Raw genomic sequence first — 25,145 nt, 5'->3', positions numbered from 1 at the left:
AATGTAAATGAGCAAATCGCCTCTGCTCATCGACGTACTATCAGGCCACGCTCGAGCGGGCGATCAGATTGGCCGAGCGCGTCCGATCTTACGAGAGAGCCAGCCAATCAGAGGAGCGCGACGTCGAGCTGCGCTGTTTGTGAATGACGTCACTGCTGGAGCCAAGATGGCGGCTTTCGGTCGGTAAACGCTCGATCGACACCGGAACCGAGTGAACGTTCCCCTCACGGACAGCAAACAGATGCTGTGAGTGAACGAGGAGACGCGGAGACACAGACAGACTACGGAGAGAGAGAGAAGGTGGAGAAACATGGACGCCTCGGAGTTTATGGAGACCATGGACCCGAGTCTGTCCGAACTGGGCGACGAGTTCACCCTCGGAGACATCGACGGTAATAGCAACCGTAATGAATGATCATATATGATGATGATGAGGGGGATAACAGTCATAGAGTGTGTGTGTGTGTGTGTGTGTGTGTGTGTGTGTGTGTGTGTGTGTGTGTGTGTGTGTGTGTATGTGTGTGTGTGTGTGTGTGTGTGTTTGTTTGTTTGTTTGTTTGTTTGTTTATATGTCAGTGCTTGTGTGTATGTGTGTGTTTGTGTATATGTATGTCAGTGTGTGTGTTTGTGTTGTGTGTGTGTCAGAGTGTGTGTTTGTTTGTTTTGTCAGTATGTGTGTTTGTATTATGTATATGTATGTCAGTTGTGTTTTTGTGTTGTGTATGTGTCAGAGTGTGTGTTTGTCTTGTTTATATGTGTGTATATGTGTCAGAGTGTGTTCGTCTTGTGTATGTGTGTATCAGAGTGTGTGTGTGTTGTCTTGTGTATATGTGTGTGTCAGAGTGTGTGTTTGTATTGTTTAATGTGTGTGTGTTTGTGTCAGAGTGTGTGTTTGTCTTGTTTGTGTGTGTGTGTGTGTCAGAGTGCGTGTTTATTTTGTCTGTATGTGTGTGTTTGTTTTATGTATGTCAGTTGTGTGTTTGTCTTGTACATGTGTGTGTATGTCTTCTGTATATGTGAGTCAAAGTGTGTGTCTTCTGTTTATTTATTTTATAGTGTGTGTGTGGTTGTTTTGTCACAGTGTTTGCGTTGACTGTACTTGTTTTTATATCTCAGTGGGGACCTAAAAAGCATCATTCAATATTTGACTATGTTGCGGTGCCACAAAATACTTCTCTCTCATATATGAGCGCAATATTACACATTACAGGCGCTCAGACAGAGACGTGAATAAAGTACAACGTTTACATTTAGCTTTTTTGTCATATTCTTTGTTTTTATGTTGCACCTGTTATTGAAAAGTGTTTTACATTTAATAATATTGACAGTTTAAATCAAACTCTTGCCATGAAGTTTTGAATAAATGGAGAAATAAGATTAGACATGAATGAGCACATTTTTCAGAAATAGTCTTTATGTGTAGTCTATATATATATATACACACACACACACACACACACACACACACACACATATATATATATACACACACACACACATATATATATATATATATATATGTACACACACACACAGAACTAATCAATTGAATTAGCAGAAATGGTTGTATATTTTGCAATATATTGTAAATATCAGCAAATAAGATGCTTATATTGTGGTGTGAGATTTTTGTCATATCAGCCAGCCCGTGTGTGTGTGTGTGTGTGTGTGTGTGTGTGTGTGTGTGTGTGTGTGTGTGTGTGTGTGTGTGTGTGTGTGTGTGTGTGTGTGTTGATGTCCCTCTTCTAATGTGGGTCAGTTCATCACTATTCATCATAGTGTGTGTGAGACTCCTGAAGTAATGGAGGTTGCACATGTTCTGCTGTTGTGAGCAGTGTAGTCGGTGGTTGTGTAGCGATTGCTCATTTATTTTGTGTGTTTTTAGTATGGGTGTTGACGTTAATTGAGGTTATCCATTCGCACACTCCTTCATTGTAGCGCTCCCCATATTGTTTACCACTCTGCTGTGAATATTGTGTCTGTGATCGCATGTAATTATGCCATCACAACAACATTATCTGACTGTGAACAGTGCTGTACATTGACAGTCATTGGCTGATAATATGATTTCACTATTTAAAATGAACGTACTTTTCTGAAATCATATTATTATTGAGTGTGCGAATATGAAGCCAGCTTCAGCCCAGTGTGACGTCAGTGTTTATGAGCTGTGTTCAGTTTAACAGTTGTTGTTGTTGTAATGTGTGTGGTTGTTTTTGGCATTGCTGTTGGTGTTGTTTGTATATTTGTTGTAGTTGTGGTTAATGTTGTTGTTTTGAGTGTGGTTGTTAACGGCGCTGTTGTTTATATGGTTGTTTATGCCTTTGATATGGGGTTTGTTATTTTGGTGCTTTTGTTATTGTGGTGCTGTTGTTGTCCTTAACGCTGTTTGTTGTGTTATTGTTAGTATTGTTTGTTACAGTTTTTGTGTTGGGTGTTGTAGTTTTGATGGTGTAGTTGTGTAGCTGTCTTTGGCATTGTCATTTTTATTTTTTGATGCTGTAATTGTTTTGGTGGTGTTTGTGTGTGTGGTTTCGGTTTGCTGTTATTGTTTTGGTGGTCATTTTGTTGTTGTTAAGGGTGTAGTTTTGGTGGTGTTGACATTGATGGTGTTGTTTGGGAGTTTGATTTATTTTGGTGTTATTGACTTTATTGTTTGTGTTGGTGGTGGTGTTTTTGTTGTTGTTTTTGTTGCTGTCAGTGTTGTTGTCATTTCTGTGTTGTTGTTTTTGGTGGTGGTATTGTTTTTGATGTTGTTGTCAGTGTAGTTTGATGGTATTATGTGTGTTGTTTTTGGGTGCTCATGTCAACATTTACATTTTTTGTGTTCTTGTTTTGGTGTTGTTGTTATGGGTGTAGTTGTTTTAGTGGTGTTGTGTGGGGTTTTTATTTATTTTTGTGTTTGACTTCATTGTTTGTGTTGGTGGTGGTGTTTTTTGAGTTGTGGTATTTTGTAGCTGTTAGTGTTGTTTTTGTTGTCATTTCTGTGGTGTGGTTTTGGGTGGTGGTATTGTTTTTGATGTTGTTGTCAGTGTAGACTGGTGGTATTATTTATGTTGTTTACGGGTGCTCATGTTGTCATTTACATTGTTGTTTGTGTTATTGTTTTTGTGATGTTGTATTGTGATTGTTGTTTAACATTGGTGTGTTTGTTGTTTTGACAACATTTTTTGTACTGTTATTGGTATTGTTGTCGTTAATGTTGTTATTTGTGATGCTGTTTTTATTGTCAATGATATTGGTGCCTGTGTTGTTTTTGTGTTCAAGTTTTGGTGGTGGTGTTGCTTGGTTGTTGTTTTGGCAGTTTTTTTTAGTGCTGTTGTTGTTGTTGTTGTTGTAATAATTAGTGTTGTTGTTAGTTTGGCTTTGTTATCAGTGTTGTTTTCTGTGTTTTTATTGTTTTTCAGGTGTTATTGGTTGATGCTTTTTTGTGCTGTTTTGGTTGTGTAATTGTTTGCTATGCAGTGTTGTTGTCATTAATGTTGTTGTTCTGTAGCGTGTTGTCTTATTGGCAACATTGCTTGTGTTGCTGCTTTGCCAGTGTTTTTGTATTGCTATTGGTGTTGTTTTTAGTGGTGTTGTGTTTGGTTTTGAGTTAACTAACATTGTTTGTTGCATTGACTGGTTGATACTGCTATTAGTGTTGTCATTTACTTTGCTGTTGTTTTCTGTGTGTTTCTTAGTGTTATTGTTATGTTTTTAGTCATTACTGTTGCTGTGATTTTTGTTGTGTTTTTTGCATTTTTGTTGTTAACATTGATGTTTGTGCTGTTGCTTTGGCAGTGTTTGTCTTATTGTTGGTGTTATTTTGAGGTTGTGTTATTCTTATAGCCATTTTTGTTGTTAATATTGATGTTTGTGTTGTGGCTTTGACTGTTTTTATGCTGTTATTGGTGTTGTCATTAATGTTGTTGTTTTGTTTGTGTTGTTGCTTTGCCAGTGTTTCTGTGTTGCTATTAGTGTTGTTTTTAGTGGAGATGTGTTTGGTTTTGAGTTAACTGACATTGTTGTTTGTGCTGTTGCTTTGACTGGTTTATACTGCTATTGGTGTTGTTGTAATTTACATTGTTGTTTTTGTGTGTTTCTTATAGGTGTTTTTGTTTTAGTGGTGTTGTTGTGATTTTAGTAGCTTGTTGTTGTTTTTTTGCATTTTTGTTATTGTTAACATTGATGTTTGTTGCTTTGTCAGTGTTTGTCTTGGTGTTGGTGTTGTTTTTCTCGTTGCCATTTTTGTTGTTAATATTGATGTTTGTGTTGTTGCTTTGACTGTTTTTATGCCGTTATTAGTGTTGTCATTAACATTGTTGTTGTTTGTTTGTTTTTCGCTGTTGTTGGTGGTGTTGTCATTGTTTTTTTTTTGCGTGTTGTTTCATATTGCAGTTTTTGTTGTAAACGTTGTTTGTGCTGTTGCTTTGGCAGTGATTTTGTGTTAGTTTTGGCGTTTTGGTGGTTGTGTCTTTTATTATTGGCATTTTTGTTGTTGCTTTGTGTTTTTGTGTTGGTATTGATGTTGTTTTAGCTGGTGATGTAATTGTTTTTTATTAACTTTGTTGTTTGTGTTGTTGTTTTGACTGTTTTACACTGTTATTGTTTTTGTTGACGTATTTTGGCAGTGTGATTCTTACGGGCATTTTTGTTGTTAACATTGATGTTTGTGTTGATGCTTTGACTGTTTTAAGCTGTTATTGGTGTTGTCTTAAACATTGTTGTCATTTTGTTTGTGTTGTTGCTTTGTTTTTTGCTGTTATTGGCATTGTCTTTAATATTGTTTTGGTAGTATGTTTGTTTATTAATCGTCTTGTTGTTGTTGTTGTTAACATTGATGTTTGTTGTGTGGCTTTGGCAGTGTTTTTGTATTGGTATTGATGTTGTTTTTGGTGGTAGTGTTTTTATTATTGATGTTTTTGTTGTTAATGTTAATGACAACAACACCAATAACAGTGTAAGACAAATCAACAACACAAACATAAATATTAACAACAACAAAAGAGACAATTAACAAAAACACAACCAACAAAAACACCACCAATACCAAGACAATACTTATTTTGGTAATGTGTTTTCATTGGAGTTGTTGTTGTTGTTAACATTGCTTGTATTGTTGCTTTTTTTTGTGTGTGTTGGTTTTGGTGGTGCTGTAATTGTTTCTCGGGTGTGTTTAATTGACATTGTTCTTGTTTGTGTTTTATGCTGTTGTTGTCATTTAGTTGTGTAGTAGTGGTAGTGTTTTTTTCAAATTGGTAGTTTTGTTGGTTTGGCAGTGTTTTAAAATTGTGTATTGTTGTTTTTTTCCAGTGTTGTTGTTATTTTGGTTGTTGTTGTCTGCACATATTTATATTGACACACACGAGGAATTGATCCTCCAGCCCTCTGATTATTCCTGCAACTCATTCTGTCTAAAATTTACCCCAATACATCGACACATTCCTTAACAGAACAAGTTAGTATCTCACTAGTGTGATATATTTGTGTTTAGTTCTGTTCTTCCATGAATGTAGTGAAGTGTTCAAGCACTAAAAGCAGCACAGAGTCATGATCTCATTCTCCAACATCACCCTGAACACATCTGATCTCGCACATAGCTTTATTCATAGAGACACTCAGTCTTATTAGTCTCCATGTTCTGAAGAGCCTGTTAAATATGTGTGTGGATGTACAGTATATTACTGGTAAAGTGATGTAAATTCTGCATAAGGAACTCCAGCTCCAGAATATATATTTAATTAATTTAGCGACGTTTACTTCTCTATTTAGCTGTACATGTTGATGGGAATAACTGAAGGAGAGTGAGGGAATGAGTGTAAACATGTTCACCAACAGAACAAATAATAATAATAGTGCATTTGTGAGAACATCATGGTTATTTTCTTCTGGTTTTGGGGAGTGTACATGATGGGAATTGCACAACCTTATTAATTTCTCACTAACCTTATTTCACCTTGTGTGTGTGTGTGTGTGTGTGTGTTATAAAGAGTGTGATATTATTGTGTGTGTTTTGCTGCTGTTTGTTAGATTTGACATTGATTGTGATGATGATAGATATTGACTGATATTAAAAAATATCATGATCATTTTTTTTGCCATATCGCCCAGCCCTAGCTTACACATTTGTAAATAATAATATTCATTTAATAAAATGCAATGTATTTGACACTCTAGTGAATGTGACCTAGTTATGTTTGCATAGGATTTGAACATCAGAAACACACCCATTTAACTGAGACACACTCATGCAGTCTAATGCAAATGATCTGTTTTCAGAAGTCAGAGATCTGTCCGGTCAGTGCATTGTGCATTGATCATCACCCACATTTACACCCTGTAAGTGTCATGCATGTGAAGCTTCAGAGAGTCTACTAGTTGCATCAGTTAAAACATTTAAAGTAGGTTAAACTAGTGCAAATGAAAACTGTATTTTTATTAATCTGTTATAGAGTTGTGTTCAACCGTGAGTAATCTGAGGTAGCTCTGGAGCTGCAGGTTGCTTTGGTCTGGCTGGTTCAGTGCCTGTTCTATCAGCCTGACCTTCAGCTCTATCACAGGTCAGGGTCACCATCCACTGTTTATTTAGCGGCAGCCGCTGTGAGACGTCTCGTCCTTCACCCACATCTCTTATCTTCATTTATGATCCACCCAGATATGAAGACCTTGAGCTGTGAAATCTGTGTTGATGTCAGTGTTGTGTCTGATCTGTGTGTCCATCAGAGATGCTGCAGTTCGTCAGTAATCAGGTGGATTTCCCTGATATATTCGAGGATCAGATGGGGGGCGGAGCCACAGCGAGGACCCTCCCACAGGCGGTGCCCAGCGCGATCCTGACCCCACCACACACGCCTGTGCAGACCAGCAGCCAGACACACACACAGACACTCACACAAGCACACACGCAGACACACACGCAGACACGCACACCGCCGGTGCTGCAGCCACGACCACAACCAATCACACAGGTGAGTCTGACCACACCCACTCGTATGACCACACTCAATTATTTTAATGCCCTTATGTGACCACACCCACTCAAAAGTGACAACACTCCTTAAACAGATGCACCATTACACATGACCACACCCAGTCATGCATGACCACGCCCACTCATACATGACCACACCCCTTCACATGAACACATCTCACAAATGACCACACCTGCTCATTCTTAACCACACCCCCACACAAATGACCACACCCACTCATACATGACCACACCCCTTCACATGAACACATCTCACAAATGACCACACCTGCTCATTCTTAACCACACCCCCACACAAATGACCATACCCACTCATACATGACCACACCCCTTCACATGAACACATCTCACAAATGACCACACCTGCTCATTCTTAACCACACCCCCACACAAATGACCACACCTACTCTTTCTTAACCACACCCCCACACAAATAACCACACCCCTTCACATGAACACATCTCACAAATGACCACACCTGCTCATTCTTAACCACACCCTCACACAAATGACCACACTTGCTCATTCTTAATCACACCCCCAGACAAACGACCACACCCACTCATACATGACCACACCCCTTCACATGAACACATCTCACAAATGACCACACTTGCTCATTCTTAACCACACCCCCACACAAATGACCACACCCACTCATACATGACCACACCCCTTCACATGAACACATCTCACAAATAACCACAACTGCATGACCACACCTCCTCACAAAAGACCACACCCACTCACATTAACACATCTCTCACAATTGACCACACCCACTAATTCTTAATGACACCCTTCACATGAACACATCTCCTCATTATTGGCCACACAAATGACGACCACACCCACTCAACGTGATAACACCTGCTTAAATATTCACACCTCACAATGACCACACCCGCTCATACATAACCACACCCTTTTACATAAACACACCCTCAGATGACCACACCCCCTTTCAAATAACCACACATACCTATACATGTCCATATCCGTTTGGCAACACCCCCTCACAAATGGCCACACCCACTCATACGTGATCACAGCCCCTCACATAAACACATCACAAATAACCACACCCCCTTATTCTTGACCACACCTCCTCACAAATGAACACGCCCACTCATACATGAACACATCTCTCACAAATGACCATACCTGCTCATTCTTGACCACACCCATTCATACATGACCACACCCCTTCCCATAAACGTATCTCCCACAAATGACCACACCTGCTCATTCTTGACCACACCTCCTCATACTAGACCACACCCACTCACATGAACACAGCTCTTACAAATGACCTTTCACTTATGACCACACCCCTCATGCTGTGACCACACCCCCTGCAGCAGTATTAGTCTCTCCCAGATGCCGATCTTGTGTGAGTGTGTGACTCGGGTGTTGTGTGTTTACCTGGGCAGGTGCAGACTCAGACGTTCCCCATGCAGACTCTGGCTGTGCAGACGCAGGCGCAGCCGCAGACCGTCATGATCACACCCACCGCCACACCCTCACGATTCATCCAGAACCAGGTCATCTGCCAGCAGAACAATGCTACTAGCTTCCAGGGTGAGAAACACACCCACACACACACACACACACATCACACACATACTTACTCACAAACACTGACACATTAACTCTCACACAGAGAGCACACACACATTCACACACACTCATCTCACACAAACACGCATCACACACTTTTATCACACACACACACACACACACTCAACACACAAAAACGATTATCATACACATCCACACCAATCTCAGTCACACGCACACACACATAACAGAGACACATCAAACACACTTACACACTTTTATCACACTTACACACACTCATACTCATCTCACACACACACACAAACACTAATCGCACACCTTCAACTCGCACACAATCAGTCTTGCACGTCTCTCTCTCTCTCACATACACACACACAAAAACTCACACACAATTAGTCTTACACATCTCTCACACACAAACACACACTCATCCTCATCTCACACATCACATGCACTAATCTCAGTCACACAGACACATTACACACACATCACACACACATTTTCATCACATTCAACACACACACACACACACACACACACACACACACACATACACACACACACACGTTGGTCACACACATCAAACACATCCCTCACACATCACACACACTTACATCACACTCATCACACACACACACACACACACAAACTCACACTCAATTAGTCTTGCACATCTCTCACACACTCATCCTCATCTCACACACACACACTCGCACACACGCATCACACACACACACACACACTAATCTCAGTCACACACAAACACACACACACACAGACACATCACACACACTTTGATCACATTCAACACACACACTTTAGTCACACACATCCATCACACATCACACACACACAAACACACACACAAATGCACAAATCTCAGTCACACACACGCAGACATATCTCACACACTTCCATCACACTCAACACACACACACATACTTTGGTCACACTCATCACCCACATTCCTCACATACACACACACACACACACACAGACACATCTCACACACTTTCATCACACACACACACACACGCACACACTTTGGTCACATTCATCACACAACACACACACTTTCATCACACTCACACATCTCACACACACACTTGCACACACTCATCTCACACACATTTGTCACACACAAACATACTAATCTCAGTCACACACGCACACACAGACACATCACAGACACATCTCACACACTTTCATCACACTCATCACACACACACACACACACAAACTTTGCAGTCACGCATCACACACACACATACACACATCACACATGCACTTCCACTCATCACACTTACGCACATAACACACACACACACACACTCTCACCTGTGTCTCTCTCTGTCTCTCAGTGCTGCAGCCGCAGATGCAGAGTATCATGACGTCTCCGCAGGTCCAGCCAATGACCATCCAGCACCAGCGCGTGCTGACGCCGGCCGGACAGACCATACAGACGCTCTCCACAGCGCCCACTACTGTACACACCATGTCCCAGCAAGTGCCTGTACGACACACACACACACACACACACACACACACACACACACAGATCAGCATATGGGTTATTGACATGATGATGATGATGATGATGATGATGATGATGATGTATTTGCAGTCACACATGACAAATGAATATCATCATCATCATCATCCTCATGTATCTCGATATAAGTATTCGTGCGCTGTGATTGGCTGCAGGTGTTGGTGCACCAGCCTCAGATCCTGAAGACGGACTCTCTGCTTCTGACCACCAAACCAGACGGCACACAGGTGCTGTCCACTGTCCAGAGCCCCACGGGCATCACCACGCTGACCACGCCCATCCAGACCACCGCCCTGCAGATGCCGGTGCGTCACTCAATATGCAGATCCCTGCTCATTAATATTCATCACCAATAACAACAACGCTCCCTCCCTCTCTCTCTCACACAGACGCTGATGAGCAGCAACATCCTGACCACCGTTCCCGTGGTGATGGGAGGCGGAGACAAGCTGCCAATCAAACAGCTGTCTTCAGGCCCCGCCCACAATATAGGCGGAGCCCGAGTGGGCGTGGAGCAGAGCCCGGTGGTGGGTCCAGGAGGAGTGGTGAAGGAGGGCGAGAGGAGAACCACGCACAACATCATCGAGAAACGCTACCGCTCCTCCATCAACGACAAGATCCTGGAGCTGCGGGACCTCGTGCTGGGCAACGACGCCAAGGTCAGCGCCGCAATGCATGCTGGGACACATGTGGAGATATAGATATTGATCTACAGTGGAATAAATGACATGTGTCCTATATTAGAGATCCTGCTGTTGCAGACACACACACTGCCATACTGATGCCACTGAAACTGTGTAATGTGTGTGTGTGTGTGTGTGTTCAATAACAGATGCACAAGTCTGGTGTCCTGCGCAAAGCCATCGACTACATCAAATACCTGCAGCAGGTGAACCATAAGCTGCGGCAGGAGAACCTGACACTGAAGATGGCCAATCAGAAGAACAGTGAGTCACATGACACACACACACACACACACCAGGCATTATAGTCATCTTTAACTCTGTGTGTTGGGTTTTGATGATTGCGTGTAAAACAGAGCGCTCCAGTTCTTGACTCTGATTGGTGGAGCTGTGTTCTAAGCAGATACTGCACAATAATGAATAATCATAACACATCTATTGAATAATTACACACAAAAGTGGGCGTGTCCATCTCAGCTGTGCGCTATCTTCATTATTCAGTGGTGTGTGTTGCCAGGTATTCCTTACACAATAACACATGATTTATAAGAATGATTTACAGTGGTAAATGAATAGTTCATCCAAAACGTGCTAATGACCGTGTGTGTTTCTGTGTAGAGTCAGCGTGTGTGTCAGATGTGGATCTGGAGCTGAAGGCTGAGGTGTCTCTGATCTCTCCTCCTCCGTCTGACTCCGGCTCCAGCTCTCCCGCGCAGCTCTCACCCTACTGCATCGACTCTGAGCCGGGGAGCCCACTGCTGGAGCATGAGCAGGTACACACACACACACACACACACACACACACATGCCCTGCATCACCATAGACTGAGCAAATATGGACTTGGTGTTTGTGACATCACCCATAACTTTCTGAAGCCCACAAATGAAGCTCCTAGTGGGCGTGGCCAACATATTGGGCAAAGGGGTGGGGTGTGGGCGGAGCTACATATGCCTGATTGCAGCAGATACCTGTCAGTCAAGTAGCCACACGCTTAATTCTGCTGTATTTTAAGTATTAAAGGGGTGGTCCACTACGATATTATATTTTAAACTTCAGTTGATGTGTAATGTAGCTGTGTGAACATAAACAGCATCTCTGAATGTAAAATATTCAAAGTTTAATGCAAAGGGAGACCTTGATTTGTACAGAGTTAGCTTAGCAACGCCTACAATTAACGAATTTTGGGGACTACAAAAAATACTTCCGCCCCCTGTGAGATCACAAAAGTTCGTTATTGCGCATCCCACACTGCGCAGGTAAAGGCCGTGGCCAGAGGCGCTGTAACGTTACTGCAGAGAGAGAAATGCCATCCTGCTGTTTCCACAGAGCTGTTCTGTTTCTGTTGTTGGGCTTCCAAATGACACGACCCAAACACAGAAGTGCTTACAGTTCAATATTAATTATGTTCCAGAGAACTATAAAATACATAGCAAGCATGATTTGACAAAACACAGCTTCCAGAATCTCTCCCAGTTCAGTGCTGGATTCAGTTAAAATCTCCTCAAAGATGGAGCAAGGAGACGCTGTGAACTCTGAGTCATGACCTGTAAGTGTTTTTATTTGTTAAAATTGATCATGACATGTACAGTGTCTAACTTTAACGGTGTGTTGTAGCAAAGATGTAAACAACGGGAAATTATGGTAACCGCTAACGACTTAGCTAACGTTACAAATCCATATTTATCAAACGGCTGTAAACGCACACACACACATACACATACACGCACTCTTGGCCAGCACCTGCGTCTCTCTGTGTGAGACGGCAGAATTTCTCTCTATAGGCAGCTATGCTATGCGTTTTACAACTCGGACAATAAAGTCGCAAAAGATATGTGAACGATTCATGTTACTTACACAGGCATATTCCGCATATGCATGAAAGACGTCCTGTAACGCATTGATTTAAAAAAAATACAGCAATGATTTCCCAACTGGAGTGTAACATCAAAAACAAATCAATCCAGGCTCACAAAGGTCTCATCTCACATCTTGTGCTTTATTCTGTCACCACAGAAAATAACTTAATCCGAGCATGAGAGAAAAAGAACAATAAAAATCTCTCCCGCGCACATGCGCTTCTCGTGTTACAAATACTTCATCGTATACACGCATAAACACACTAAAAGGCACAGAAACAGTTAAAGGAGCCGCATCCCATTTTCACTCGTTACAGACACGTGTTGACTGACTGACTGACTGACTGTTTACACAAAACGCGCGTGCTTGTCAGGGCGTGACGTGAAGCCGATCGGCGTATCACAGCATATTATGATGATGACCAATCAGAGTCACTTGAGGGTGGGCCTTTTAGAGGAACTAGGAAATATGACAGTCGTTTTCATGTTAGCTGAGTAGCTGTGTATAATCAAAGTGAGATTTATGAAAAAATAACACGATTTCCTTCAAGTTAAACATGAGCACACATTGCTTTGCATCTTATTAACACAACCAAGCCTTAAAAATAACATTCTGGACCACCCCTTTAATATAGCTGAAGGCAGTGGAGAATAAAAAGAGAATCCCCTCACAGTTATCATGGAGAGTAATATTAGCTGTATACTGCAATACCATACTTTATAGTACACTGTGGCCTTTGTACTGCTGTAAAGTTGGTCATTTCAAAGTGAGCATCAATGGAAGTTAAGATTGTCCTTGTCAAGTACTTCCACTGGAAATGGTCCTGAAACAAGAAACAAATCTTAGCTGGTTTTTATTCTTTGGGAACCAATTGAGTGTGTAAAAGATGGGTGTAGATGATGAACAAAATGAAGGATGATTGAAGAATGGGCAAACTCAAGAAAACAAGACAACCACTGATAGCCCCGCCCTAAAGGATGGATAGTTCCACCCCAAGGGACTGATAGCCCCACCCTAAAAAAAATGATGGGACCACCCCAAAGGACTGATAGTTCCTCCCCAAAGGACTGATAGTTCTGCCCCAGATGACTGATAGTTCCGCCCCAAAGGATTGATTGGACTGCCCCAAAGGACAGATAGCTCCGCCCCAAAGGACTGATAGTTCTGCCCCAAAGGACTAATAGTTCAGCCCCAAAGACTTGATAGCCCCACCCTAAAAGATTGATAGGACCGCCCAAAGGACTGATAGTTCCACCCCAGAGGACTTATAGTTCCGCCCCAAAGGACTGATAGTTCCGCCCCAGAGGACTTATAGTTCCGCCCCAAAGGACTGATAGTTCCGCCCCAAAGGACTGATAGTTCCGCCCCAAAGGACTGATAGTTCCGCCCCAGAGGACTTATAGTTTCGCCCCAAAGGACTGATAAATCCGCCCCAAAAGACTGCAAGCTCCACCCCAAAAGACTTATAGTTCCGCCCCAAAGAACTGATAACCCCGCTCTAAAAGATTTATAGGCCCGCCCCCAAAGACTGATAGTTCCGCCTTTAAGGACTAATAGTTCCGCCTTAAATGACTGATGGCCCTGCCCCAAAAGACTTATAGTTCTGCCCCAAAGGACTGATAGCCCCACCCTAAAAGATTGATAGGACCGCCCAAAGGACTGATAGTTCCACCCCAGAGGACTTATAGTTCCGCCCCAAAGAACTGATAACCCCGCTTCAAAGAACTGATAGTTCCATCCCAAATGACTGATAGCCACGCCCTAAAAGATTGATAGGGTGGCCCAAAGGACTGATAGCCCCGCCCAAAAGGATTTATAGCCCACCCTAAAGGGTTGATAGTTCCACCCTAAAGGGCTAATAGCTCAGCCCTAAAGGACTGATAGACCTGACCTAATAGATTTATAGCCCCGCCCTAAAGGATTATTGATAGCCCTCCCCTAAAGGATTGATAGCCCCGCCCTAAAGGACTGATATTTTGCATGAGACTAGAAGTGAATAGTTGTTTCCAGGTGGATTATTTAACATCAATATGAAGGTTTTGGTATTTGATTATAAATTATGAGGGCTGATGAATTTTAATAAAGTGCACAGATATATTATTCATAACAACCACTACTATACACACACACACACACACACATAAGAAGAGGACCTTTAAAGTTCATTGTACCGTTGATATGGGAGTCTATGAGGATTTGCTTGCTTTTTGGAGCCTCTAGTGGCCAGATGATGAACTGCAGTGTCCGTGTTCTCACCTCTGTGTGTGTGTGTGTGTGTGTGTGTGTGTGTGTGTGTGTGTGTGTGTGTGTGTGTGTGTGTGTGTGTGTGTGTGTGTGTGTGTGTGTGTGTGTGTGTGTTCAGCTGAAGAGTGAGCCGGACTCTCCGTCGTGTGTGGGTGTGATGGACCGCTCTCGTCTGCTGCTGTGTGCTCTCTCCTTCCTCTGCCTCTCCCTGAACCCGCTGCCATCTCTGCTGGGCGCTGAGGCTCCGGCGGGCTCTCCTGAGGTGGCGGGTCACGGACCCACACGCACACTCTTCTCTCTGCCCGCACAGACACAGAGCTTCGGTGAGTGTCAGCGTCATGCAGCCTGAAGTAAAGGAAAGTGTGTACCAGAGGTCATCGGTGCGGCTGCAGAGTTCTCTGAGGTTGATGTGTGTGTGAGGTCATGCTGAGTGTGTTTGTGTTGCGTGATGTTTACTGTGATGTGAATGCTGATGGTCACCCTGTGTCATGTGTCCACCAGGGGCGTGGCTGTGGTGTGTGCTGCCCTTCCTGCTGGTGTGGGTGGTGAGCGGAGTGGGCGTGGTCTGGGGGTGTGTCCGAGTGCTGTACCTGTGGGAGCCGGTCACGCCCCTTCACTCACCGACATCTGTCCGATTCTGGAGACACAGGAAACAAGCAGACCTGCAGCTCTACAGGGTACACACACACTTACACACACACATCGACCTATCGCAAACAAGCCAGCCTGAAGCTCTACAGGGTACACACACACACACACACACACACACACTACACACACTACACAGACACACACACACACACACTATACATACACGCACCAACCCATCGCAAACAAGCCAACCTGAAGCTCTACAGGGCATACACACACACATACTGATTTGTGAGTGTGTGTGTGTGTGTTCAGGGTGATTACGCGGGCGCTGTGCTCAGTCTGCAGACGTGTCTGTCAGTGTTATCCAGAGTTCTGCCCGTCACCACTCTGGACATCATGTGCTCTCTCTCCTGGAACCTGATTCGCTACTGCCTGCGGAGACCCGCCCCCCTGGGCTGGCTGGTGCGTCTGGTTGGAGGAAGGCACGAGGGGGAGGAGTCACAGACCAGCTCACGGGACGCAGCGCTGGTGTACCACAAACTCAGCCAGCTGCAGCTCACAGGTGTGTGTGTGTGTGTGTGTGTGTGTGTGTGTGTGTGTGTGTTAGTGCGTGCATGCGTGCGTGCGTGTGTGTGTGTGGTCTACATGACTACTTATGCCCTGTGTGTGTGTGTGTGTGTGTGTGTGTGTGTGTGTGTGTGTGTGTGTGTTTGTGTTTGTGTGTGTGTGTGTGTGTGTGTGTGTGTTAGTGCGTGCGTGCGTGTGTGTGTGTGGTCTACATGACTACTGATGCCCTGTGTGTGTGTGTGTTGTGCAGGTCAGATGGAGCGGCGTCCGCTGTGGGGTGTGTGTGTGTCTCTGAGCGCCGTCAATCTGTGTGAGAGTGCGGAGGGGAAGCTGACGGCCGCTCAGCAGGTGCAGGTGTACGTGACGGCGGCCATCAGTGTGAGAGCAGCGCTGGGGAAACACCTCACCTGCCTGCCCGTGAGTCACACACACACACACCTCAACATCAGCCACCAATCGAGGACGACCATCAATCATGATGATCAATAACCTGCTCTGTCTCTCCGTTAGGCGTATCTGCTGAGCTGTGCCGAGGCTCTGACCTGTCAATCGGACTCTAAGCCCCTCCCAGACTGCCTGCGCTGGATCTTCACCCCATTGGGCCGTCAGTTCTTCCTGAGCTGTGATTGGTCGGTGCGGTCAGAGAGCGACGGGCAGATCTTCACCTCTGCGAGAGATAAAGGTAACAGGCGGACTGACCTCTGTTTGACCTCTGTCTGACCCCTGAGACTGACCTCTGTTTGACCTCTGACCTCTGTGTGACCTCTGATCCTGAGCTGTGTTTGTGTGTCCAGTGGACCCCATCGCTCAGCTGCACCGCTGCTTCTGCCAGAAACTGCTGGAGAGAGCCACGCACACACTGATAGAGCCGCAGAGCAGAGAGGATGCTGGGTAATCATTCACACTCACACACTCATCTGGATGATTTCTAGCCCTGTAGAGAAACGGACACATGTGTATGACTCAAGTATTACTGGGGGCCATACAGGCTGAGCCGTACTGAAGCCTAACACTCAGTAATAGCCATTAGTAATAATACTGCTGGGTTAAAACAAAACCTTACACATTGTACTATATCTTTTACATATTACTACATGACTATATGGTTCACACTATGCACTCAAGCGTGTAGTGTAGAGTTTAGTGTCGTCCCAAATGGAGCACTAGGTTATTGTAAACACACATTCAAATGCAGTTTCCCAGGCCATGGTTTACAAATTAGACAAATAAATGATTACACTACCCAGTAGTATCTATAATGAGTACTGCCATTGCAAGGCAGCATAATCACTTACATATTAGCCCCTCCCCTTCATCATCAGCCCCCTCCCCTTCATCAGTAGCCCTTTATCCCCTTCATCATGAAACCCCTCCCCTTCATTAGTAGGTCCTCCCCTTTATTAGGTCTCCATCAGTAGATCGTCTCCTTCATCAGTAGCTGCTTCCCTCATCACCAGCCCCCTCCCCTTTATCAGTAACTCCTCCCCTTTATCATCAGCTCCTCCCCTTCATCATCAAATCCTCCCCTTCATCATCAGCTCCTCCCCTTCATCACCAGTTCTCCCCTTCATCACCAGCCCCCTCCCCTTTATCAGTAACTCCTCCCCTTTATCATCAGCTCCTCCCCTTCATCATCAGCTCCTCCCCTTCATCACCAGCTCTCCCCTTCATCACCAGCCCCCTCCCCTTTATCAGTAGCTTGTCCTCTTTATCACCAGCTCCTCCTCTTTATCATCAGCTCCTCCTATTCATTAGCAGCTTCTCCGCTTAATCACCAGCTCCTCCCCTTCATCATTAGCTTCTCCCCTTCATCACCAGATCCTCCCCTTTATCATCAGCTCCTCCCCTTCATCAGTTGCTCTCCTCTTCATCATCAGCCCCTCCTCTTAATCATCAGCCCCTCCCCTTAACCAGTAACCCCTCCCCTTTATCATCACATCCTCCCCTTCATATTTAACCCCTCTTAATCATCAGTAGCCCCTCCTGTTTATCCTCAGCTCCTCCCCTTCATCATCAGATCCTCCCCTTCATATTTAACCCCTCCTCTTAATCATTAGTAGCCCCTCCTCTTCATCATCAGCTCCTCCCCTTCATATTTAACCCCTCCTCTTAATCATCAGTAGCCCCTCCTCTTCATCATCAGCTCCTCCCCTTCATATTTAACCCCTCCTCTTAATGATCAGTAGCCCCTCCTCTTTATTATCACCTCCTCCCCTTTATCATCAGATCCTCCCCTTCATATTTAACCCCTCCTCTTAATCATCAGTAGCCCCTCCTCTTCATCAGCTCCTCCCTTTCATCAGTAGCCCCTCCCCTTCATCATCAGATCCTCCCCTTCATATTTAACCCCACCTCTTAATCATTAGTAGCCCCTCCACTTCATCATCAGATCCTCCCCTTCATATTTAACCCCACCTCTTAATCATCAGTAGCCCCTTCTCTTTATCATCAACTCCTACCCTTCATCATCAGATCCTCCCCTTCATATTTAACCCCTCCTCTTAATCATCAGTAGCCCCTCTTCTTCATCATCAGCTCCTCCCCTTCATATTTAACCCCTCCTCTTAATCATCAGTAGCCCCTCCTCTTCATCATCAGCTCCTCCCCTTTATATCTAACCCCTCCTCTTAATCATCAGTAGCTCCTCCTCTTCATCATCAGATCCTCCCCTTCATATTTTACCCCTCCTCTTAATGATCAGTAGCCCCTCCTCTTTATCATCAGCTCCTCCCCTTCATCATCAGATCCTCCCCTTCATATTTAACCCCTCGTCTTAATCATCACTAGCCCCTCCACTTTATCAGCTCCTCCCTTTCATCAGTAGCCCCTCCCCTTCATCATCAGATCCTCCCCTTCATATTTAACCCCTCCTCTTAATCATCACTCGCCCCTCCTCTTCATCAGCTCCTCCCTTTCATCAGTAGCCCCTCCCCTTCATCATCAGATCCTCCCCTTCATATTTAACCCCTCCTCCTAATCATCAGTAGCCCCTCCTCTTCATCATCAGCTTCTCCCCTTCATATTTAACCCCTCCTCTTAATCATCAGTAGCCCCTCCTCTTCATCATCAGCTCCTCCCCTTCATATTTAACCCTTTCTCTTAATGATCAGTAACCCCTCCTCTTCATCATCAGCTCCTCCCCTTCATATTTAACCGCTCCTCTTAATCATCAGTAGCCCCTCCTCTTCATCAGCTCCTCCCTTTGAAGGATCCCCTCCCTTTGATCCCCTCCTCCCGCTGATGTATAGTGAGCTCTGTGATTGTGCTGTGTGTGATGACAGTAGATGTTAATGTCTGCTGTTTCCCATCATGCATCTCTGCAGGGAGTTCACTGGGGTTCTGGAGTTTCTGCAGCTGTTGAACAGCTGTACTGAAGACTCCGCCCCCTCCACCGCCCCCTTCCCTGCGCTGGCCAATCAAAGCTCAACGTCAGGTGAGTGTGTTTATCATGTTTGTGGTGTATACTTATGTGTGTGTGCGTGCTAACGTGTGTGTGTGTGTGTCTGCAGTGCGGGACCCAGTGTGCCGCTGGTGGGCGTCGGTGCTGACGGCTGCTGTTCATTGGCTGCAGGGTGATGATGCGTCTGTGCGCTCACTGCTGGCGGAGGCAGAGCGAATGCCCAGAGCACTGCACACACTGGAGTGAGTGTCAGACTGCCACGTACAGAGAGTGTGTGTGTGTGTGTGTGTGTGTTTAAGTCTAACACCTGTCTCTGTGTGTGTGTCCCTCAGTCACCCGCTGCCCAAGGCTGTGTTGGCGCTGTGTAAGGCTGTTCAGATGAGTGTGTGTCCACAGAAGGGTGAGGGCGTGGTCAGCTGCCTCAGTCACTGTCAGCGCGCCAGTGCACAGCTGCACATCAGTGTGTGTCAGTCGCACAACAACACCTGGCTGCACAAGGTACACACTACACTACACATAAACAATACACACTTGCACACAGTATGAAAGTTATCGATATAGTTATCGTCCGCTGATGTAGAGGCTAATATAGTTATCGTCCACTGATGTAGAGGTTAATATAGTTATCGTCCACTGATGTAGAGGTTAATATAGTTATCGTCCGCTGATGTAGAGGTTAATATAGTTATCGTCCGCTGATGTAGAGGCTAATATAGTTATCGTCCGCTGATGTAGAGGCTAATATAGTTATCGTCCGCTGATGTAGAGGCTAATATAGTTATCGTCCGCTGACGTAGAGGCTAATATAGTTATCGTCTGCTGACGTACAGGCTAATATAGTCATCGTCCGCTGATGTAGAGGCTAATATAGTAATCGTCCGCTGATGTAGAGGCTAATATAGTTATCATCCACTGACGTAGAGGCTAATATAGTTATCGTCCGCTGACGTAGAGGCTAATATAGTTATTGTCCGTTGACCTAGAGGCTAATATAGTTATCGTCCGCTGACATAGAGGCTAATATAGTTGTTGTCCGCTGATGTAGAGGCTAATATAGTTATCGTCCGCTGACGTAGAGGCTAATATAGTTATCGTCCGCTGATGTAGAGGCTAATATAGTTATTGTCCGCTAATGTAGAGGCTAATATAGTTATTGTCCGCTGACGTAGAGGCTAATATAGTTATCGTCCGCTGATGTAGAGGCTAATATAGTTATTGTCCGCTAATGTAGAGGCTAATATAGTTATTGTCCGCTGATGTAGAGGCTAATATAGTTATCGTCCGCTGATGTAGAGGCTAATATAGTTATCGTCCGCCGATGTAGAGGTTAATATAGTTATCGTCCGCTAATGTAGAGGTTAATATAGTTATCGTCCGCTGACGTAGAGGCTTATATAGTTATCGTCCGCTGATGTAGAGGCTAATATAGTTATCGTCCGCTGATGTAGAGGTTAATATAGTTATCGTCCGCTGACGTAGAGGCTTATATAGTTATCGTCCGCTGATGTAGAGGCTAATATAGTTATCGTCCGCTGATGTAGAGGCTAATATAGTTATCGTCCGCTAATGTAGAGGTTAATATAGTTATCGTCCGCTGACGTAGAGGCTTATATAGTTATCGTCCGCTGATGTAGAGGCTAATATAGTTATCGTCCGCTGATGTAGAGGCTAATATAGTTATTGTCCGCTGATGTAGAGGTTAATATAGTTATCGTCCGCTGACGTAGAGGCTAATATAGTTATCGTCCGCTGATGTAGAGGTTAATATAGTTATCGTCTACTAATGTAGAGGTTAATATAGTTATCGTCCGCTGACGTAGAGGCTTATATAGTTATCGTCCGCTAATGTAGAGGCTAATATAGTTATCGTCCGCTAATGTAGAGGTTAATATAGTTATCGTCCGCTAATGTAGAGGCTAATATAGTTATCGTCCGCTAATGTAGAGGCTTATATAGTTATCGTCCGCTAATGTAGAGGCTAATATAGTTATCGTCCGCTGATGTAGAGGCTAATATAGTTATCGTCCGCTAATGTAAAGGCTAATATAGTTATCGTCCGCTGATGTAGAGGCTAATATAGTTATCGTCCGCTAATGTAGAGGTTAATATAGTTATCGTCCGCTAATGTAGAGGCTAATATAGTTATCGTCCGCTGATGTAGAGGCTAATATAGTTATCGTCCGCTAATGTAAAGGCTAATATAGTTATCGTCCGCTGATGTAGAGGCTAATATAGTTATCGTCCGCTAATGTAAAGGCTAATATAGTTATCGTCCGCTGATGTAGAGGCTAATATAGTTATCGTCCGCTAATGTAGAGGTTAATATAGTTATCGTCCGCTAATGTAGAGGCTAATATAGTTATCGTCCGCTAATGTAGAGGCTTATATAGTTATCGTCCGCTAATGTAGAGGCTAATATAGTTATCGTCCGCTGATGTAGAGGCTAATATAGTTATCGTCCGCTAATGTAAAGGCTAATATAGTTATCGTCCGCTGATGTAGAGGCTAATATAGTTATCGTCCGCTAATGTAGAGGTTAATATAGTTATCGTCCGCTAATGTAGAGGCTAATATAGTTATCGTCCGCTGATGTAGAGGCTAATATAGTTATCGTCCGCTAATGTAAAGGCTAATATAGTTATCGTCCGCTGATGTAGAGGCTAATATAGTTATCGTCCGCTAATGTAGAGGCTAATATATTTATCGTCCGCTGACGTAGAGGCTAATATAGTTATCGTCCGCTGATAAAGAGGCTAATATAGTTGTTGATCATGATCAATGATCATGAATATCAGTATCATCCTTCACACTCTCCAATCATCTGTCTGACTGTCTCTCAGGGGGTGGAGCTTCTGGTCTGTGACCTTCTCCTGACTCTGAGAACCAGCCTATGGCAACGAGGAGGCGGGTCTAATGGCGAGCCTGGTCCCGCCCCTGGGTCTCAGCTGTCAGGGTTCCAGAGGGACTTGAGCTCCCTGCGCAGACTCGGACAGGCCCACCGCCAGGCCCAGCACAAGGTGACCTCTGACCCCGCACACAGACCACCTCTGTATGACCTTTGCGCGTATTAAATGTGTGTGTGTGTGTGTGTGTGTGTGTTTTCAGCTGTTCCTGCACGAGACGACGGTTAGGCTGATGGCAGGAGCCAGTCCCACACGCACACACCAGCTGCTGCGACACCGAACACACAACTACACCACCACAGGTAAACACAACACACACACATGGTGCAGCTGAAGGACTCTTGACATTGCATCATGGGTAATGTAGTTTTTGTGTACAGTTGATTCAGACGTGTGTGTGTGTGTGTGTGTGTGTGTTTGTGCTCTCAGACGGCGAGTGTGTGTTGGGCGAGCGCGAGAGGGCTCATGCTATCCTGCTAGCGTGTCGTCACCTGCCGCTGCCCCTGCTAACACCACCGGGACACCGAGCGCGCCTGCTAGCGGAGGCTAAACGCACGCTGGAGAGAGTAGGAGACCGCCGGAGCCTGCAGGACTGCCAACACATACTGCTGAGACTGAGCGGAGGGACCACCATCGCTGCGTCATAACACACACACACACACACACACACACACATATATGCTGCAGAGGCTGAGCGGAGGGACCACCATCACTGCATCATAACACACACACACACACAAACACACACACTGATACATATAAAGATTCACATTGAAACACACACACACCCTGATACACATTTACACACACACACAGTGGTACATAAACACACTGATACTCATACACTGATGCACACACACGCTCACACAGATGCTGGTGTTGGTGGCTTATGAGGACTCTCCATAGGTGTAATGGGTTTTCTACAGTATAAATGGCTTATTATAACCCCCCCCCCCCACACACACACACACACACACACACACACACACACACACACACACACACACACACACACATGCATACTCACACATACAATCTCTCACACACAGACACTGACTCTGCTTGAGATATATGCTAGTGATGATCATGTTAATATTAGAGATGTGTATATATTAGTTTCACACACACACACACACACACACACACACACGCACGGTTCAGTTTCACATAGGAAATAATATGCTTGTGTATCTGCAGCTATCTCTCACACACACACACACACACACACGTTGTACAGAACTGTGTCTTATAGACCAAAGTCTTCTAGCGCTAGTGCGACACACACACACACACATGTGAGGGATATTATTATTATTGTTGTTGTTGTTGTTGTTCTGCTGATGATCTGCTCCATCATGTTTAGTTTGTGTTTTTATTCTTTTCTATCTGCAGACGTGTCGGCGAGACCTTTGATAAGAATACACACACACACACACTCTTCAGATGTGTGTGTGTATGTAGTGATGTAATGCTGTAATCTAGCCGTGTTTTCTGTAATAACTCTCTCTCTGCTTCTCTGTCGTGTGGTCTGGGTTTATACGTCTTTTAAAGGGTTTGTTTTGTAATAAACAGGAGATGAAGCCGTTGAAGAACAGCTGCTGTTGGACTGACCTTCATTACACACTGATAGCTGCATTTCTCTACACTGGTGTGTGTCTGTGTGTTTCAGTTACACTCGTAGCATATGTAGGCCACTGAATGGACTACCAGTTGATTGTTGATTATCCACCAGATGGCGCTGTTTACACTCGCACTGCAGAGCCTGATGATGTTTATCCCCACCCCCTTTGAGCCTGATGGGTGGAGCTTCAGCTAATTATTCGAGAAAGCTCTGTTACTGTTTAAAACATTAACAATAATTCAGCTTAGTCCCTTTATTCATCAGGGGTGACCACAGCGGAATGAACCACCAACTATTCCAGCATATGTTTTATGCAGCGGATGCTATTCCAGCTGCAACCCAGTACTGGGAAACATCCACACACACACACACACACACACACACACTGGTTCACTACGGCCAGTGTAGTTGATCAGTTCTCCTATAGCGCATGTGTTTGGACTGAAACCGGAGCACCCGGCGGAAACCCACACCAACACGGAGAGAACATGCAAACTCCACACAGAAACACCAACTGACCCAGCCGAGACTCAAACTCAAAACCTTTTTTTTGTGAGGCCACAGTGCCGCCCATTATATCCAGTTTAGTGGAGTTGGAATGCTGTGTGTGTTGCTGTGTGTGTGTGTCTGGCTGCTGTGTTTCAGATGAGCGTCACTGTGGAGGACTACAGCACTGATTATCAGCAGGTACACACACTTTCACATCTTCAAGCTTGTTCTGGTGTTCATCTGCTGTGTATTTTGCGTTTCCAGTCTTTTATTAATTCAATAACTATATTTACCCAGTATTCTGAGTGATTAGGACGTGTGTTTCAGTAGATGACAAATAGGAAGTCACTCACCGGCCACTTTATTAGGTACACCTCACTAGTACCGGGTCGGACCTCTTTCACCTTCAGAACTGCCTTAATCCTTGGTGTTGTAGATTCAGCAAGCTACTGGAAATATTCCTCAGAGATTTTGCTCCATATTGTCATGATAGCATCACACAGTTGCTGCAGATTTGTCGGCTGCACATCCATGATGCCAATCTCCCGTTCCACCACATCCCAAAGCTGCTCTATTGGATTGAGCTCTGGTGACTGTGGAGGCCATTTGAGTACAGTGAACTCATTGTCATGTTCACCAGTCTGAGATGATTGAGCTTTATGACATGCTGCGTTATCCTG

The 25,145-nt window shown here is 44.5% G+C and overlaps 2 protein-coding genes across 2 annotated transcripts in view; one reads left to right on the top strand and one right to left on the bottom strand.

The window, feature by feature from the left end:
• Positions 1 to 25,145, bottom strand: part of LOC100331338 (GTPase IMAP family member 7-like) — a 217,413-nt gene that overhangs the window by 114,313 nt on the left and 77,955 nt on the right. The window lies entirely within an intron of this gene.
• On the top strand, positions 163 to 23,947 carry srebf2 (sterol regulatory element binding transcription factor 2). Its single transcript, NM_001089466.1, is given in 21 exon segments — positions 163 to 392; positions 6,706 to 6,950; positions 8,407 to 8,554; positions 9,916 to 10,067; positions 10,262 to 10,411; positions 10,496 to 10,765; positions 10,939 to 11,053; positions 11,408 to 11,562; positions 15,010 to 15,214; positions 15,393 to 15,568; positions 15,798 to 16,047; positions 16,303 to 16,469; positions 16,563 to 16,734; positions 16,847 to 16,943; positions 19,376 to 19,485; positions 19,562 to 19,694; positions 19,785 to 19,950; positions 22,293 to 22,469; positions 22,558 to 22,657; positions 22,785 to 23,309; positions 23,346 to 23,947. Coding segments are annotated over 20 exon segments (3,288 nt in total). The 5' UTR covers positions 163 to 310; the 3' UTR covers positions 23,003 to 23,309; positions 23,346 to 23,947.

Source organism: Danio rerio, chromosome 3 (genome assembly GCF_049306965.1).
Source record: "Danio rerio strain Tuebingen ecotype United States chromosome 3, GRCz12tu, whole genome shotgun sequence".
NCBI lineage: Eukaryota > Metazoa > Chordata > Actinopteri > Cypriniformes > Danionidae > Danio > Danio rerio.
The sequence above is the reverse complement of the archived record's forward strand: the minus strand, read 5'-3'. Positions and strand labels throughout refer to the sequence as shown.